General features: G+C 40.1%; 1 protein-coding gene across 1 annotated transcript in view; it reads left to right on the top strand.

The window, feature by feature from the left end:
* Nucleotides 1–18,982, top strand: part of xpo4 (exportin 4) — a 61,497-nt gene that overhangs the window by 19,902 nt on the left and 22,613 nt on the right. The window contains exons 7-8 of the mRNA XM_042001946.1: nucleotides 4,175–4,287; nucleotides 18,711–18,868. Of these exons, the coding sequence (XP_041857880.1) occupies nucleotides 4,175–4,287; nucleotides 18,711–18,868 (271 nt within the window). The remainder of the gene's footprint in view (nucleotides 1–4,174; nucleotides 4,288–18,710; nucleotides 18,869–18,982) is intronic.

Below are 18,982 nucleotides of genomic sequence, written 5' to 3' on the forward strand. Positions count from 1 at the left end.
CTCACCAGCATCTGGCTTCTGTCTGCATCGGGAAAGGGTTCAGCTGGCATTAAGTCCCACAGAAAGTGACTGCAGCAGTTTTTATTTACCAGCTCAAGCTCCAGTCTTCAGATATGCAACCACAACACCTAAGGTTGCTGCACTCGGGTGTAAGAGTGAGCGAAACTCACTTGTTATGTACAGAAACGTGTTTATTAGTTGCACCATCTCACATAGACACTCTTACACCGATAGCCCCAACCTGGGATAAAAGAAGTTGTGGTCCATACATCACACTTGTAGTGTAATCCATGACTTTCTCTTTCAGCTACTTGTAAGTAATTTGTCTGGGGAAAAACAGTAGTTACTGGACGTGAGTTGCCTTGAATGTACTGATGATATAAACTGAAACTGCTGGCATTTGTAACTAAGTTTCCAAAGCCTGCACAGGAAAACCAGTTTGGGTTTTTCGTAATCAGTCTTCTCAGGAAACACATTTACATTGTTCAGCTACTTTCAAAGTTGTCCTTGTATTTAGTTTTCAGTAATTTATTCTATTCAGTAATTTTATTTAGAAGGCATAAAGAATTTTCTAATTCTGGGTGCACTTAAGGAAAAATAAAGCCTTTCAACAATTGGTTTATTCTAAAATATTAAACAGTTCTCATATTCTGTTCTTAATTTACATTAAGCTAGAATTGATAAATGTGGTTTATGTCTGCTGCTACAGCTTATTACAACATTTAACATCTGTGTCCATCTATGAAGTAGCTGTGTGGTTATCATTCCTCAGATCTCTTAAGAGTTTTGTCCCAGTCATATGATCTTTTAGAAAGTTTGTACAACCTTACCATGACTGAGGTGGTCCCTCCCTGAGGAGGCTGCAGGATCAGCCTTACTTGTTGTCGGACCAAATATACGTCCTCTCCGATTTTTCTTAGCCTTTAAGTCTGGGCCCATATCAGCATTTTTTTTGTTTTTCTATCCTTCCTGCTCCTTCTTATTAAAGATTAACATGCAGGGATTTGACTTGGTTTACAAAAGAGAAGCAGGAGGCAAAGCAGCTTGATTGGTTTTGTGAGAACAACATCAAGGTTGGCATTTGGCATTTTTATAGTGCACAAAGTGTGTTTATAATCAAGTTAAAGAGGGATGCTTTAATAGAAAAGATTGCAAATGGGAAATTGTGTAATCAAGTTAATAAAACTTGCCATCACAAACAAAAAGGAACAGAGTCTTCATCGTTACTTATCAGATCTTTCTTTTTGGGTCTGTCTTTGGAAGGGTTCAGTTTGAGGTCCTCTGCCTTACCACAACTATTTTTAACAAGGCTCGAAAGCCAAGTTAGACACACACACAATCTCACAGACCCTTAAACAGGTGCCAACTTTTGTGCCGAAAAGTGTGGCGTGGCGTGTTGTGGTGGGGTGTGTGCATGGGGAGTGACTGTGGGTTGGTGTCAGAGGAATGTGTGACCTTCCCGGCCTCTGCCGCTGTTTGGCTTTGATCGAACATTCCTCTGGAAGTTTCCACCTTCTGCTGTCACTGAGCCACAGAGCAGCGATATGGGGCTTGCATATTTGTATCTGGGATAGAATAAATATACATTGATTAAAAAAAGGAAAAATTTGAATTATTATTTTTGTTGCAGTAGAAGCAGAAATCCAGACTCCTAGAGTTAACAGCCACATTAGATGTTTGCTATAAAAGAGCTGTCTTCATAGTTTGCAGTGATAGCCCTCATTCATTACAAACTCATGCTGTAAGCCTCATGTTATTTTTATTTCAGGTTCAAAAGTTTTCAAGAATACCAGACATGCTAGGTTAAAATTAAGTGACTCACGTGGTTACTAAATTGTTTCCATTGATGGGACGATGCAGATTTTGGGCTTAAAATGAGGTTAGACGATTATTTTGTTGTTCATCATAAACTTACCAGCAGCAGCTATAATGATGAATCCTTTTCTCTTTATTCATTAACATTATCAGCTGTAAATATTTCCTGCTTTACTCTGGAGTCTGAAAATATTTGCTCTCAGAGAATCAAATATTTGGGAAAATAATATCCAGATGAATTGATAATAAAAAAGACAATGATGAGAAGTCAGGATAGGAAATGAACACTAGTCATTTTCTGGTTACAATGTGGCACAGGCTGGTAGTTTTCAGACATACACAGAAAAAAAGTTTGACTAAGTTTTTCTATTTACTCACCACCAATTTGAGGTTTTGGGGCAGAATCAACCAGAGGGCAAGAAAGAACTGGTTATCAGTGAACACTGGCTATGTTAGCAGGGTCGCAAGAGCAATACAAGCTTCAGACTTTTATAGTTCTTTAAACACATTGATAATTGACATTAAATTTGGCTAGAAAGAGCTTTAAAACCTGAAATTGTCTAGAAAACAGTAACTTACTAGGGAAAAAGGACATCCAAATCCTTTAAGCCTCATGAGGTTTAACCATTTTGACTCATTCACATGGACTTTCCCCTGGCACTGAAAAAGTTTGTGATCTGCGCTGGTATAAAGTAATAGATACATATGCTGACAAAATAAGTTTTAAAACAATCAACATTGACAAACAACTGCTAACAGTAAAACAAAAGGAGACAATAAAAAACTTAACTAACAACAAAGGAGCAAAAAGAAACATATGTTCTAACAAATAAAAATAGGGAAAATAACACTTATATATAGGTGTGTGTAGGTGTGTGGGGCAGTGCCTCTGTTACAGCAGATACTCCCACCAAATATTAATGAGGAGCAAATGAATAAAGGATTCAGTGTAAGCGCTTTCAGTGCCGTCAGCAGAAAAGCCCATTATAAATCTATTTTTATTATTATTAGTAGTAGTAGTAGTAGTAGTAGTATCGTCATCATCATCACTCACCTAATTTACTGACCTGTCATATTTATTTTCCTTGACTGAATTTTTAAATAGACTTTGAATACACTTGTGAATGGGCAGATCAACTGATGTATTTTCCTTTTGTTCTTTTAACCCCATAATGTGGTTTCCTCATTCATAAAATGAGTTTTTGTTTCAGATAAAGGTCTCTAGATGGTGGTTGAGATGGGCTGGAAAACTTGATTGGTGGGTGTTTTGGGTGTATGACAAGTTTTCATTGTGGAAATAGTGTGTGTTAAAACAAAGAGGCCTGCTCTTGATGAGCATAGGAAAAAAACTTGTTGTGGGTGTGTTTACAAAGTTTTGAATAAGGACAGGAAGTGTTGTGGCTTTGTAGTCAAAGATTGTGTGTTGTGGGTTTGTGAAAAGCTTGGTGTGGCTGGAGAGAAAGTTTAAATACAGAGACTGTTGTGGAGACATGGAGATTTATTTGAGAGAAGCGGAAAAAAGGACATTGGAAAATGATGAGGAAATTAGTTTTTGAAGTTGCATTGTGTGCTCAGATGAAAGTGAAGACGAAAGAAAACGACTTTACAGAGATGCTGAAGAGGGAGAACAGACTTTTGATTGGTAAAACAGGAAAGTGTGTTATTGAAGTTTTAAGTGAGTGTTGGTGAAGTTAAGAAGGCATTGCTTTGGTCTTGGAAAGCAGCCAGGAAGAGAGCCACAGCGATTGGCTGAGGAGGCGGGAGAGGGAGTGTTTCAGGGCAGTAAGGAGTCTCCAGTCTCAAGCGTGTCTTGTGCATTTAAGATCTTAAGAAAGCAGAGGAGAGAAAATCGAGAGCAAAAGCAGGGAGGGCTTGGAGGAAGAGGGGTGAACAAGAGGACAAGAAGGGAAGAGAGGGTGTCAGGCAAGTCAGAGGGTAGAGACTGGAAAAGTTGGAAAAACAGAGGGAGAAGGAGGGGAAAAGTGGACAGGAGGGTGAGAAAGAAAGCAAGATTTGCTTTGTGGGTAAAAAGCAGCCGCAGCAAATAAAAAGCAAACGAGAAAGAAAGAAAGGGAAACAACAAAGCAGCCTAAAAAGAGAGGGTGAGAAAATTTAAAAAAATCTATGTGGAATAAAGATTGACAGGATTAATGAGAGGAAGAGTTGGTAACAAGTGCCTCACAAATATCTGCTGCCAGCCACACAAGAAACCAAAGACTCACACGGAGACCAGAATACCCATTGAGAAGGAGCTTAGTGACAGGAGCTGGTGTTTCTGAGTGCGGCACTCCTCCTCTTCTTCTTCCTCCTCCTATTTCTTTTTATGCTGTTGTTGGCCTTAACCGGCGGCGAATATTACTGGGGCGACACTACATTGCCATGTTCGAGGCCACGCAGAACGTCACGCTCAAACCTACGGAGTCCTGGAGGGAAGCGCTGCTGGACACCCGCGTCATGGACCTCTTCTTCACTGTGAGTATCCTGATAACAGGGTGCCAGCAAACTATTTTTATTTTAATTTTGAATTTAAAGATGTGTGTTATTGTAATGCAAATTTAAAAAAAAAAAAAGTCTTTTTTTTTTTTTCTTCTAAAATCTTTGGTTACATATTTCAATACCATTACAAAATGTTATATCAGATTTGGCCTGAATAAACTTGAGAGATGCCTTGTTGTCCACATTTGTTCACCCAAATATATCTTCAAATCCTGGAGGTCATTTTTCAGCTTTTCCTCTAGATTCAAGACATTTTTTCAACATCTTCATTTTTCATTCTTCCCCACTTTGTACTCCTTGAATTTTCTCCTCTTGACCTCTCAGTGGTGGTTTATTTATTATAAACAAAGAGAGACAGTTTGTCTTTTCAGGTCAGGCAGAGAGCTGTGATTGAACCTCCTCTTTTTGGCACATCTTAAGTTTGTTCTTGTTTTGTAAGTTTCTTGAATGCACCATTAAGCAGATTTATGGATGCCTTGCAGCGGGGTCATGTTATTGTGTTACTGTCCAGAGGACCGCACGGTGAAGTAAATGTGTATTTTTGTGCACTGTGTTTAAAGAGCCGGCCCACGCTGGCCAAGCACATGGTGTGGAATAGAAGAGTGGAACAAACTGGTCAGCTCTCCTTCCATTAAGCATCCATACAGACACTCAGGGCTGCCCATCACGAGTTAAGTGCTCCTCCCCTCAACCTTTCAGCTGCCTGCAGCCATTAGATTCTACTCTTCGCCTTCTAAATAGTGTCATTATGGTGCTGTTGTGGCTCATCTACCTGATTTTTCGTTCATCCACAAGCTTTAAGTCCTTTTATTAATTTATACCTACTTTATCTTAGATTTTTTTTCTATTAATTACTTGAATCTAACAAAAGAAGGATCCAGCCATAAATCTTTTACAAAAGAGCTGCAAAAACTTTTTATCCTTTTATTTTCTCCAAAAATTATAATTAATTTGTGAAGCAATTTATTTGAAACACTTCCCTCTCTCTCTTGTTCACTGTCATCCTGTCTGACAGTCATGTGACGACACTGCAGGGAAAAAGGTATATCTGAGTCACTTGGATTGTTGCATGATTGTCTCTGACATGAGTTCTTGAAGAGCCGGGCCTCACTGCAGCGAGCTTTGGAGTTTATTCAGAAAAACAGAATGAATTCTTACGAGACTTTATTCAGCGGTCGAGTAGAGCTCAGATAAATTTCAGCTTTGTTAGAGTGATCGCCAGTAAAGCATTTTCAACTGATCGGACCTGAGAAAACCTGTCTGGTTTGATAGGTCTTGATTTCTGCATAATTTCTATAGTGTCTTAATTACAACATAAATCCATTAAACTAAAGCATCTGGGTCCAAATAGTCAAGTCTGCTTGTGACGTTTAAGGGAGTGTCCTCATCAAAACTTCTCGATACTAATCTGTCGACTGCAGTTTTATCCAACTTTGAAAAAAGTTGAAAAAAAAATAAATAAATAACAGCTTGAAAGAGAATAAATGATCTTGGCTGAAGTGCACATGGCTGTAATAAACAGCTGATCAGCCATGTGTCCCTACATCTGAACATACCTGGAACAGTTGTTTGAGTGTAGGAGGTGTAAATACTTTAGATTTTTTTTTCTTTTCAGTAGCTACATTTACATGAATAAATATTTAATCAATCAGACTAAATTTATAAGACTGATATTGATTTATAAGTCTAAATCAATCAGAGATTCCAGCTGACATGTTTACATGGACGCTAAATTAAGTGATTTGATCAGTTGTGTGTTTACATGATGGAAAGATTTAATACGATCATAACACTTTTGACATGCACAATTTGTAATTAGGAAGACTTTTTATTATTTTGATTTTTTTGGCCATTGAAATGTTCAGTAATCCTTAACTCTTTAAGTTTCAACAAAATCCACAGTCCCCTTTTGTTTTGCTGCTTCCCTGAAACTCATTACGTCACCTGATGTGGTTGAAGCATGTGCAGAAACATCCACCACTGAAATGATCGTACATGGTTATTTTTTCCTCCTGATCAAATTACGAAAAGGTCTAAACCACCCCGCTTGATTAGATTGAAAATTCCCATTTCCCATTGAGAACTCTTGTGGTTACTTGTTTGGAGATTTATATTTATTCATATACTACCGTTCAAAAGTTTTGGGTCACTTCCCTATTGAATCCCATTACAAAGTGACCCCAAACTTATATATATATATATATATATATATATATGTCACCTGATGCTGATATTCATCACATATTTTTCCTTCTGTGTTTAGAAGGAAGCAGCTTCGCAGCTTTAGATTCATCCTGTTGACTTTTTATCTTTTAGTTAGTAAATCCTGAACATTTCATCCTTCTTTCTCATAAATATTTGATGTTATATATCTTAAGAAATATTTTAATTGTTGCTGTTTAAAGAGAAAACTGCTACTATAGCTGTTTGTTTAATGTTTGTAAACCAAAATTTACTGAATTATCTTCATATAGCAGTAGTTCTTTTAAAGGAAAAGGACATTTTGTTCGGAACAATGTGATTAATTATGTCATGCAATTAATCGCAATTTAAATTGTAATTGTTGCCCAGCACTAACACGCATTGTTTTGTTAATCATTGTTTTGTTGTCCAATCCACAAGCACTTTTTTGCAGGTCCTAATGATAACCAACACTCTACAATGTTTGCATTTTATCAAAATTATATTCACTAAGCAATCACAATTGACCAGTTGGCTGGAGGAGATGAATGCAATCAGAGATGTGTTATCCAAATTACAGAAGTCTAATCACGGTCTTGATTGGCTTGTTGTGGCGGCTGCCACTGAATAAAAATGTTTGTCATTTTTCGGTCGCTTCTCTTTGCTGGTGGAATCTGCAGGATGTGTTTTGTGTTGGTTTCAGTTTTCAGGCCTCTGGTTTCATCTCTCGCTGTGGCATTTCTAGTAGCTCAACTGTTTGTTATTGTAAGGCTGCTGCAGCACTGACAGCTGCCTGTGTGTGTTTGTGTTGAACGTCATTCTTGTTGTGTTGTGTGCATTTTTGTGTCTGTTGGAGCATGTCTGTCTGTGTAGGATTGTGTCAGTTTGTGTTTGTGTAGTAGATGTTTGTGTGTGTGTTGAGTTTAATGGGGTCCTTTTCTGTCTCAGCTGCTCTGTCTCCTCAGCTGTGAGGGGTAGCAGACTCGCCAGGCTGAGTGTGTGTGTGTGTGCGTGCGGGCATGCATGCATGTTGAGAAGGTGCTCATAGACACGTGCCATCAGGGTCACAGTCCACAACCGACCAGTGGCAGGATTAGGGGCCCCTGTTAACAACCACAGTAACCCAACCATAACACATAAGCATCACCCTGTTTAAGTGCTCTGGGGAGTCTCCGTCCCTCAGCGGGTGGATGGCTGTGGCTCCTGTACGGATATGTGATGTGAGCTAACAGGAGGCTGTTGTTCTGCAACTGCAAGTTTGTTTGTCTTCAGATATTATATATTGTTTTTTTAATTATTTACAATCAAATTCTATGCTTTAATAGAATTTGCATGCCTTCTTATTTATCTTCTTAATGTATATGGCGTTGTTCGGCGAGGTAGAGCGGTCGTGTTGTAACCCGAGGGTTGCTGGTTCGATCCTCGGCCAAGTTGAGTTCATGTCGAGGTGTCCTTGGGAAAGACACCTAATTGCTCCTGATGGGTCGTGGTCCTGGCCTTGCACGGCAGCTACCGCCATCAGTGCGTGAATGTGATGTATGATGTAAAGCGCTTTGGGGCTCATTCCAGGTACAGTAAAGCGCTTTATAAATACGGACCATTTACCATGTTATTAGTTTTATATAACTGATATTATACTCAGCTGCTTTGTCACAATTTTCAGTATCGGATCAATAAATATAGGACCTCTAACTGGATTGGGAAGGTTTCTTTCTGTAAACTACATTATAAAAATGGTCTTAAACTAGGTGTGGAACACATTAATTACGACTTATTATTTCTGGTGTTATTGGAAAGTTTTGAAGAATGACGCAAAAAAATGTATAGTTAAATCTTCTCACTGAACCGTGGATGCTGCCGCAGGGCCCTCCCCCGTCCAAAAGTACTCACTAGAGCCTCCTTGCTCATGAAGCAGAACCTGCATTCAGAGCTTGACCAGACTGAAATTTAAACATGCAAAGTTGCCACTGGCTGATCCCGCCCTGGCTTACCGTCAGATAATAATGTCTGTTAATGAAGAGTGTGGATAAAAACATTTAAAAAGTTAAAAATACTATTACATGTTGTAGATTCTTAATCAGATAACAGCCGGAGCTGTTGGTTAAAGTACTTAAAATGTCAGTTCAGTTTTGGCCAGGGATTTTTTCAAATTTTTTATTTATTGAAATACAATAAAATGCATTTTTCCAGACATTACTAGAGATTCAGTTTACACTATGAATGTCTGTCTATGATTTGATTCAGTTGACCACTAAAATCATCCATCCATCCATTTTCATCTGCTTATCTGGGGTCGGGTCGTGGGGGCAGCTGCCTAAGAAGGAAACCCCAGACTTCCCTCTTCCCGGCCACATTTGCCAGCTCATCCGGGGGGATCACGAGGTGCTCCCAGGCCAGCTAAGAGATGTAGTCCATCCAACATGTCCTTGGTCTTCCCCAGAGTCTCCTCCCAGTGGGGCATGCCCAGAACACCTCACCAGGGAGGCGTCCAGGAGGCATCCTAACCAGATACCCGAGCCACCTCATCTGGCTCCTCTCGATGTGGAGGAGCAGCGACTCTACTCTGAGCCCCTCTTGAATCACAAGCTTCTGACCCTATCTCTAAGGGAGAGTCTGGCAACTCTGCAGAGAAAACTAATTTCTGCTGCTTGTATTCATGATCTCGGTATTTCGGTCTCTACCCACAGCTCGTGACCATATGTGAGGGTAGGAACGTAGACCGACCTGTAAATCAAGAGCTTTGCTTTTTGGCTCAGCTCCTTCTTCACTATGACAGACTGATGCAGAGTCCGCATCACTGCAGACGCCACACGATCCACCCGTCGATCTCCCGCTCCATCCTTCTCTCACTTGTGAACAAGACTCCAAGATACTTGCTATTCACTCCAGTTAGGGCTGAAGATCAAGTCCTGATGAAGTCAATAGAACCACAGCATCTGCAAAGAGCAGAGACCCAATCCTGAGGCCACCAAACCAGATCCCCTCAACACCTCAGCAACGCTTAGACATTCTGTCCATAAAAGTTTTTAACAGGATCAGTTACAAAGAGTAGCCTTGGTGGAGTCCAAGCCTCACTGGAAATTAATCCGATTTGTCGGCAATGCGGACCAAGCTCTGGCACTGGTCGTACATTGACCGGACAGCTCTTACAAGGGGGTCTGGTACTCCATACTCCCGGAGTACCCCCACAGGAGTCCCCAGGGGACGCGGTCGAAAGCTTTCTCCAAGTCCACAAAGCACATGTAGATTGGTTGAGCAAACTCCCATTCCCCCTCCAAGACCCTGAAGAGGGTGTAGAGCTGGTCCACTGTTCCACGACCAGGACAAAAACCACACTGCTCTTCCTCAATCCGAGGTACGACTATCCAACAGACCTTCCTCTCCAGGGCCCCTGAAAAGACCTTACCAGGGAGGCTGAGGAGTGTGATCCCCCTGTAGTCCCCCTTTTTGAAGAGGGGGACCGGAAATCAATTATGAATTTATGAAATCAATTGTGACATCCCTAGGCATTGCATTTCTTTGCTGAATTGGTACTAAAAACTGTTTTGGCAGGGTATTGAAAGGGTGAGTATTTTATCAAGGATATGACCAGCAACAACTAAAAATTTGAGCTTTAACATGGAAGTAAAGCCCATGCAATAGCAGCATCCCATTTTTAGAATTTTTCCTCTCTTTTTCCTCATTTCCAAATTGTTGTCTTGCTGTGTTCTGTGCAACATGGAGCAAAATGTATTTATAATTCTAAAACACTTACTGGTATTGCAATTGGAGCTGACAAATCCTGGTTGCAATAGGGTTTCTAAATGGCTGCTGATATTAAGACACAGAGTTGCAGGAAAAATGACAAAAAAAAGACAGCTGTTTCCCTGTACTGAGGTCCTTTTACAGAAATTCAGGCTCCACAAGGGGGAGTTTCTACCAACACACAGCAGGTGTTGGAACACACTAGCAGTGACGTAATGACATATGGAAAAGCTAAATGGCTCTCAGAGGACCCTAAAGTTGAGCGCAAACACCTGGATCAAGAAGGTTGAAAAGAATTATCTGTATTATTTTCTCTCTAACATTTCCAACTCCATCTGTCTATGATTTACATGTCACCCTCACTAACTGTCTTTATTTTCTCTTACTTTAATGATGTTGGGTGGGAAGAAACATCAGTCAGAGCATCTTGCAGTTACAGCATTGTTGTCTCTGAAAATAAGACAGAAGTTATGTTAGATTAGATTTTCCTTTAATAAGCAGCAGTGGTTTTGGTCTTTGCAAATACACTGATGTTCACATAGAGACTACAAACCAACAAGATAATACTGGAGCCAGATTATTATTGATTGTGCCAGGTCTGAAGCCAAGATCAATTTTTCAACCCACAGGACAAAAACATATCTTGGGAATTAGCTCAATAATCATGCAGCGTGTAGCATCCATCTTTGCAGCTGAAGAGATGCTCTGTGCAGCAAATTGCCATTTTGGCCCCAGGGGTTTTGTAAAAGAGTGCTTATCTCTTTTTTTTCCACTTCAGCTTGTGGCATTTATGGCTCTAGTTTCAGGGAAGGGCAATAGATTGAGAGATGAGGGGAGGAAAACCAAGGAAAGAAAAACACTAGGGAGGAGGAGTGAAATGAGGAGGAACAAGGAGCAAATGAATCAAGGTGCAGGAATGAAAGGAGGTATACATTTTTGTAGGGAGAGATGAAGAAAAGATGGAACAGACAAATACAATTTGGAGAGGAATTGAATTGTGGATGTAATTTTCAGAAGAGTAAGAGAGGTTAGGGGATAAATGGTCTTTTCGAGATTGAAAAGGAAGGAGACCCCATTTATTCCTCCTGCAGAATAAAACTACTCTGCCCTGTGATCACAACAACTTACAAAAAGGGAGGAGGGGTGACGGCAGAAAAAAGGTTTCACACAATCTGAGGTGCCTATAATTGCAGATTCAACAATGCATTTCTCTTTGTTTTTAGTTTCAGCTCTTCTCTGAGTGGTTAGAGAGCGGCTTCTTGTCCTGATTGCCTTCAGATGCAGCACACTAGGACAGTGATATGGTTAGTTGCATCTGGGTAATGTCATTACATTAATTCGACAAGATACATGCACAGCACAGAGACGACGCAGGCTCACATCCACACCCTGATACAGAGTTCAGTGAAGCAGACAAAGCCATCCAGCAAGAATAAACTCACACCTTTTCATATATGTTGAAACCTCTTCTTCATCTTCTGTGATAGGAAAATAATAGTTTTGTTTTGGACAATTTGATGGACAAGTTCTGAGAGCTCAGGGATCAAAGATTGTTTTAACCTGATATCTGCAGACAATTACTCTTAAATCTTTATGTGCAAACCAAAATCTCTGGATATAATTCAGTAATAATAATGCAATGCTAAGTAACTCCTCCATACACCCTCATGCTCCAAGCAGATAAAGATGAGATCTGTTGGAAGTGTTTTAAAAGTAGCATGGACAAAATATTGTAATAAATTTAGGATCAGATCCTGGATTATTTGCTTTTACCTGCTGTGCTCTTTTTGTTAATAAAGAGAAGCATTAAAATTAGAACTGAAATGAATAAAAAGTGACTCTATATGCCTTCTTGCCCTTAAAGGTTATTATCACTGAAAGTGTTTATGGAAAAGGGGGTAAGCTCCTCTGCAGAGGTTTTCAGAAGACGGGCAGATATCCTGTTGATCTTTTGGTGCATCACAACTGAAATGGTGACTACACTTCCACTCTGTCCCCCTCAAACCCCAGATTTGTCTTGTTGACTGAAATCTCCTGAGATCTCGGTGGATTTGTTGGGTTGCATTTTGTAGCTTAGCAACAGGCGTCACATGCAGCAGCAGGGAATGCAGGTAAACTCCTGGTCGAAGACAGGGCAGAAACTCATACCCAGCAGTTAAATTTTCAAGCAGAGAGACACTTTTTATTTTATTTTATTTATTTATTTTTATATTATTTCTAGGATTACACCATATTTAGTTCAAAAGCAATGTTATCTCTTCACCTTCACTCTTATTGCTCTGTTTGCAGCCTCTATCTGCTTGTCTGTCTGTAGGTAGACAGGCAGTGCAGTTCAGATACAGTATGTTCCCTGCAGCCACGTGAAATTCCCAATATTGTGTCCTTATCAGTCCTCTAAACTGGTTAATTTGTATTTGCTGTTAGTGTCACATTTTCCACAATAATCTAGGAGAGAAGTGCTGAGAGCTTCTTCTTCCTTATTCTCCATTTCATCCCCGCCTTACATCACATGTCCTCTGGAATTCATCTAAACTCGTAAACTCCTCCCATTGGCATGGGTGTTCATCATAACAGATGTTATAAAATACCAGAATTACCTGTAGAAATCCTTTAAGCAACACAGCGTCCAAACCAGCATAAGAGCTTTTTTTTAGCAAAAGAAAATGTCAGCAGCAAATCTTGAAGATACAAAGAAAAAGTCAAGAATTTCTGCAACAGGTTCTCACTAGTGCTGCACCACACCAGAACTCAAGCTAATGTAAGCCAGTGTTTTTATACTGGTGTAATCATCATGGGATTGGGTAAAATAGACACTTCATTCTTGCTATTTTACTCTAGAGTGTACACTATGAAATAAAATTGCATTTTCAGGGACAGATGTTTACTACGTAAACACAATCAGTGTGTTGTTTAGGACTTAATGAGGCTGCAGCAAAGCCCTGCAGGCAGATAGTAACCTAATCTGAGAGAGTGAGTGAGTGATGGTGGAAAAGACGATAAGTTGGAAGCAGCGTTGAAAAAAAGAAAAAGAAAGATGAGTCTCAGAGCCCCTGGAGGTAACAGACACCAGTCTTTGTGTCCTTCTATAAATACCATTTCTCACACTCCCTACCTCTCGCTCTTCCCCGCTCATCTTTCTTTTACATGTTCATCTTCTTTGTCCTGCTGCATCTTTTCGGTCTTTCTCTGACCTCATTGTCTGCTGTTCTTCCTCTTTATTTCCTCAATCCATCTTTTCTGCCATGGTTCTGTCTTTCATCACATATCTCTTTTTCCTTTCTTCGTAGCTTCATTCTTAGCTCAACTAAACACTTTGATACACACTGAAGTGTCATTTAATACTGCTGGAAATAAAACCAGGAGGAAATCTAAATTCCCCCATTTGGCTTCAATTTCAGATCCTCTTATTAACTTGTTTTTAAAAACGCAGGGAAAAGTCAAGCAATCTTTAGGACAAACCTCTGATTCTGCATTTAAAGACTTAGACTGATCCTCCCTTCTGAAGTCAAAAAGAAATTAGATCTTTTTATTACTCCTGCTAGGAGCTGACATTTTTTTTTCCTTCAACCACTTTTCAAATAAACTTGGTCTTATCATCTAATGTGCAAGCACAGCTCTCATCTTTTGGGTTCCTACATGAATGTTGTTTTCTCAAGCAGCCTCTCCAACTCATGTGGAAAATTTGAGTCTCCATTGCATGTGTGAAAACATCTATAGATTCACACTGAGCGCTCTGCTTTCTGTTGGACCAAATTTAGCTGTGATGTCCAGACGGTGGTGAAGCTGAGGTTTCATGCCAGTGTTTTTGGTTTGGATTGAGCTAAAAAAGCCAGATTGTTTTTCTGTTACGTGGAATGGCACATTTAGATGACATTTTGTTTCTGGTACAGGTAGTACCCCCTCCCCTATAGTAGGATGGTTCTTACTGATTGTTAATTGATGAGTTAAATATGATTCTTTTCCTAAAAGTAAAAATTTGTGAGCTTCCTATTTGAAAGACACATCCTTAGATGGCTCCAGATGATAGTTTGGCTTAAAAAAAACCTTTTGTTCACACTCCCACCAACGGGTCCAGGTCAGTACACTACAGTTTGGCGCGATTTGGTTTGGTAAACCCCCTGTTGCACTTCTACAGCTAACGTACCCTTACCTGGTAGGTGGCATATCCGTCAGTGCGACGCCTTCCTTGAGTCATAATGAAGAAGTACTTGGCACAGAAACCAAGGAGGAGAATGGTGGACATCCAGCAGTTTGTGTAAGAATCAAAACTGATGTCAAATTGGGACCCCAATGGAAATCCTGAAAAAAGTGGGATGGTTCGGGTTGGTTTTTGCCTGTGGAAATGCAAACAAATACCGACGTGTACTGAACCGAACCCGTTGGTGGAAACAGGGCCTGTTTTGTTCTGTTATATTGTCATGAAAATGGGCAATGGGTGTAGTGCTTTATTAAAACATGCTAACATAAGTTCAAATGGACATTTTCTTTAAGTCGTCTTTGGCAATAGTTCACCAGGTTTCTTGAGGGACTTTCCAAAGCTCTTCTTTGGATGTTGGGTGCCTTTTGTTCTGCTCACTGTCCAGATGATCCCACTTCTTTAGTAATGTTGAGATCCGGGCACTGAGGAGGATTCATCGCTCCATAAGACCTGTTGCCACTGATTTTCAGTCCAGTTTTAGTGTCATTTGGCATACCTCAGCCTTTTATCCCTGTCTCCATTCTTTTAAAAATGGCTTTTTGACAGGCATCGTTCCATGGAGACCATTTCTGATGAACCTTTAGTGAACAGTAGATTAATCAAATGAAGGCTCGGAGCCGTCTTTCAGGTCCCACGTTAAGGTGGTTGCTGGATTAAGACATAACTTTCAGATAATGTTGTGCCTGACACTTTTTCTTTGCCCTCCATTTCTCCAAATTCCCTAATGTTACCACTGGTAACTCTTTGGGAATCAGCTTGTTGGTGCAGAAATGTTATTCTGTTTGTCAATCTGTTATATTTGGCATTTGTCATAGATTCAGCTGAAGACATGAGAGCAAATAATGTCTTTGTGCTGGAAACAAAGTGCATAACAAATTGGACACACTGCTTCAGCCCTTGACTTTGTTGCCCCTTTTTATGCTTGAATGATTCATAAGTCAGCATTAAGTGGCTAACCAAACTAGAAAAATATTTTTCTAAAAGTGTCAGGTAACATGATCACACTAAATGAGTGAAAAAGCAGCCAATGTTCACAGAAAACTGTGAATAACCCTCAGAAAGCCTGCACGGTTAAGACTGCATTAAAAGAATAATAGACAGTTAAGCTGCTTTAAAAGCAAATGAAAACTGAAGTCAAGACATAAGGTTAAATGCAAATGTGTTTAAAGAGCAAGATTGACATTTAACAACTAAGTGTCGTTTTTTATGTCAGATCCTGGCTCCTCTTACCTGCCTGATGGTTCTTTATTAAATGAAAGTACAGTGGAAAGCCAGAGCACTGAATTAGCCGCTATAACAATGTCATACAGAACAGCTACACACACTTTACTGACACTAAATCCATCGATGAGTCAGTGTGTAAAATCTGCAGTTATTTGATCTGGGTACCAAAAACATTTTATATTGTTGGATCTTATTCTCTCTACTTTCCTCCATCCCTTTTCACAAAGGCTCTCTCTCACACACACACATACACACACACACACACACATTTGCTATGTATCTCTAACTATAGTCAGACTCAAGGCGACTGGCATTACTGGCATCGTATGGCTCATTCGCTGAAGCAGCTGCTTTTTCTGAGCTCGCGCTGTTCAATCTGTTGGCCTTGCGCTGCTCTCCCACCCCTCCCTCTTGCTTTCTTTCCCACTCTCTCACCATTTACCCCACTCACCTCCTCCCCCCATCCTCTTTCTGAGCTCGTCCAGCGGATGACTTCACGCTCTGGAAGAGAGCAGCAGCCCTGAAGAATACGTTGTGGTGGCTATGCTACGTTAGCATCTGAGATCTCTTCCCAGCAGTGTGGCTTGTGACCAACAGGGCAGCACAGCTGTGAAGCAGAGAGAGAAAAGAGGGGCGGAGGAGTGTGTAGAGGCAGCGAGAACGAATCTGGAGGGGAGGAAGAGAAAAAAGAAGGCGATCTGAAAGGGAGAAAAAGGTAGAAAAAGCAGGAAAAGGAGGGAGGTTGAAAGTTTGATTGTTTATGTGATGCTGCCACTCGTTGGTTTGAGCGTTAGGAGCCGGTGAAGAGATATTCACTCTGGATTTGATAGGATGACAGTTCAAGAGACAGGCGAAGAAGAAGAAAGAGGAAAAGGGCTTGGACTGGCTGAAAAGAGAGCCATAGCTCAAAAAAAGAAGGCATTTGAGCTCCAGACGTCTGCATAGCACCGTCAGTGGAAACACATGTTGCTGTGATGACTCGCTGTGATATTAGTGCTGCTACCTTTCAGCTCCCAGTTACAACCAACAATGTTGCTTCTCCTGCTTGGAGTGTGACAGCTCAACACGAATCAAGCTCCCAATCCCACAAGTGAAGGGCAGCTCAGAGCTGAGATGAGACTGAATCAAGCAGCTCTTTCTCATCAGGAGTCGGATCCTGCCTCTCCAGGTTTGATTGAGGCTGTCTGCGAGGTCAGGCGAGCGCAGTGATTCTTCGTTTGAGACCAGGGTCACGCAGTTGGACGTTTCACAACACCTCTATTTGCTGGGTTGTTTATTACACCTGTGAGTATTATTTCTGCTGGTTATAAGCAGATGTGCCTTTTTGAACATGTTAACAGGAGGATGAGCCAGGTTTACCTTTGCATTCTTAGCCAAAGGCTTTTCTATTTCAAGGTGGTATTCTCTGCAGTCCAATCTATTTTTAACATCATTGATAAGGTTAAAAATATCACAAAAGCAGTGGAGAAATTTAACATTGTAGCTTCATTTGAGGGATGAAATCTAGAACACTTCTTATTCATAAATCATATTTATCTCAGTGTATCTGCAGGGTTCAAGAGGTTATTTTAACGCCTACATTTTATTAAAAAAAATTAATTGCAGTTTTTGTAATTAATTGCAAAAAGGATTCAAATAATATTGCCTTTGGTATAGTAGCACACTTCGATTGCTACAGCTTAAACTATAATTAATCATATTAACCATTTGCTTTGTTATCAGTGTGCAAAATAAGATGTTTTTTCTCATGAAAAAAGAAGAAAATGTAGCTTATAAAGAACTTGAGTTGCGCAGGCATTGATTTAATGATGGCTTGTTCACACACTGACACCACATGAACGATTTCTGCAGCTGAAGTTTTTACATCACTTTTGGTTTTTAAAGCATTGAAAAAAATCTGATGAAGCTAGTTTTTTAATGAATAAAACTAATGGAAAATTAGGACTTTTAAGTGTAGTTTAGGGCTTGGAATCTTCCCCACACAGATTTAAATAATTAAATTTAGATGGATAAGGAAAAACTTGGACATAATAAGATATCAGCACAAATGCAATGATTTTTTTAGTTTTTAAATCTGCACGAGTACCAACCCCATGTTAAAGTGCATTCAAGTAATTTAAAGGAGACTTTCCGTATTTCAAGAGCTTTGGTCTGGTGCTGCACATCATGATCTCCGATGCATGCCGTCACAAGCAGAAAACCTGCTAACAAGCCTGCTCGAATGCCGCTTCCCTGCCATCAGCAGCAGAGTAGGTCATCGTCTATCTTTACTCAGATATGCTGACCGCACTTTCAGACATAAATGATAAATGTGTGTCTCTGTTTTGCTTGTTTAATATACGTTATTTATTAACCTTTAGTAGATAAGTTTTTATTTACAGTAACAGCTGTCATGTCAAATACAGATCTCCAGTCTGCTGCTCCGTCACACACACAGACGAAAGAGGCGAGGGAGGAACCATTGTGACAGTAAATTAAACTAAAGTTCAAACTCTGTCATTAAATAATGGCTTAAAAATACCTTACCGCAATTTATTCTTAATCTTCACCCTACTCGTTCAGAAAAGCACTGCATTATTGTTTAGTTAAAAAGCTATTTATTAGCTGTTTGGCGGAGTTTTACATTATTTGCTGTTGCCTTTTTGTGGCATTTTTAAAGAGAACTGGGCAGCTGTTCAGCAGCCAGTCCAGAATTTTAATTGTAGAACCATCAGAGATGTATTTCTTTATTTATTCATAATAAAGACTTATGTAAAAATGAAGTCTTTATTCATGAAAAATGCTCAGTTGTGAGATGTTTGTGTTTTCATCATCATTCTGAATGACATTGTACACTAGATGTTTTGTTGTGCAGGTGCATATGGTGGATTGTTAAAGATGACAGTGTTCCAGAGTCCTTTCACACATTTTAGCACATCTGCTCTTTTTCAAAGTGTGTTAAGTCCGTATCAGTTGTTTGAAGAATGAGGAATATTTTTTTGACGTGGAATGATTCTTTTTTTAACACGTCAAACACAGACTGGAAAAACCTGGATCTGTTTCCTTTTTTCAGGTACACAGGAAGATTCGCGAGGACTCTGACATGGCCCAGGACTCCCTTCAGTGCCTGGCCCAGCTAGCCTCCATGCACGGCCCTGTCTTCCCCGATGAGAGCGCCCAGGTGTCTTACCTGGCCCACATGGTGGAGGGCCTGCTCAGCATGATTAATGGGTAAGTGCAGTTAATCAGTCAGATTCAGGGTAAATAGTCCGTGTGATTGATGCACAGAAGATGCAGCTGTAACTTTGTAATTCGTACACGTTCAACCAAACAGTTTGAGGAGCT

This window comes from Melanotaenia boesemani, chromosome 12 (genome assembly GCF_017639745.1).
Source record: "Melanotaenia boesemani isolate fMelBoe1 chromosome 12, fMelBoe1.pri, whole genome shotgun sequence".
In the NCBI taxonomy this organism is placed as follows: Eukaryota; Metazoa; Chordata; class Actinopteri; order Atheriniformes; family Melanotaeniidae; genus Melanotaenia; species Melanotaenia boesemani.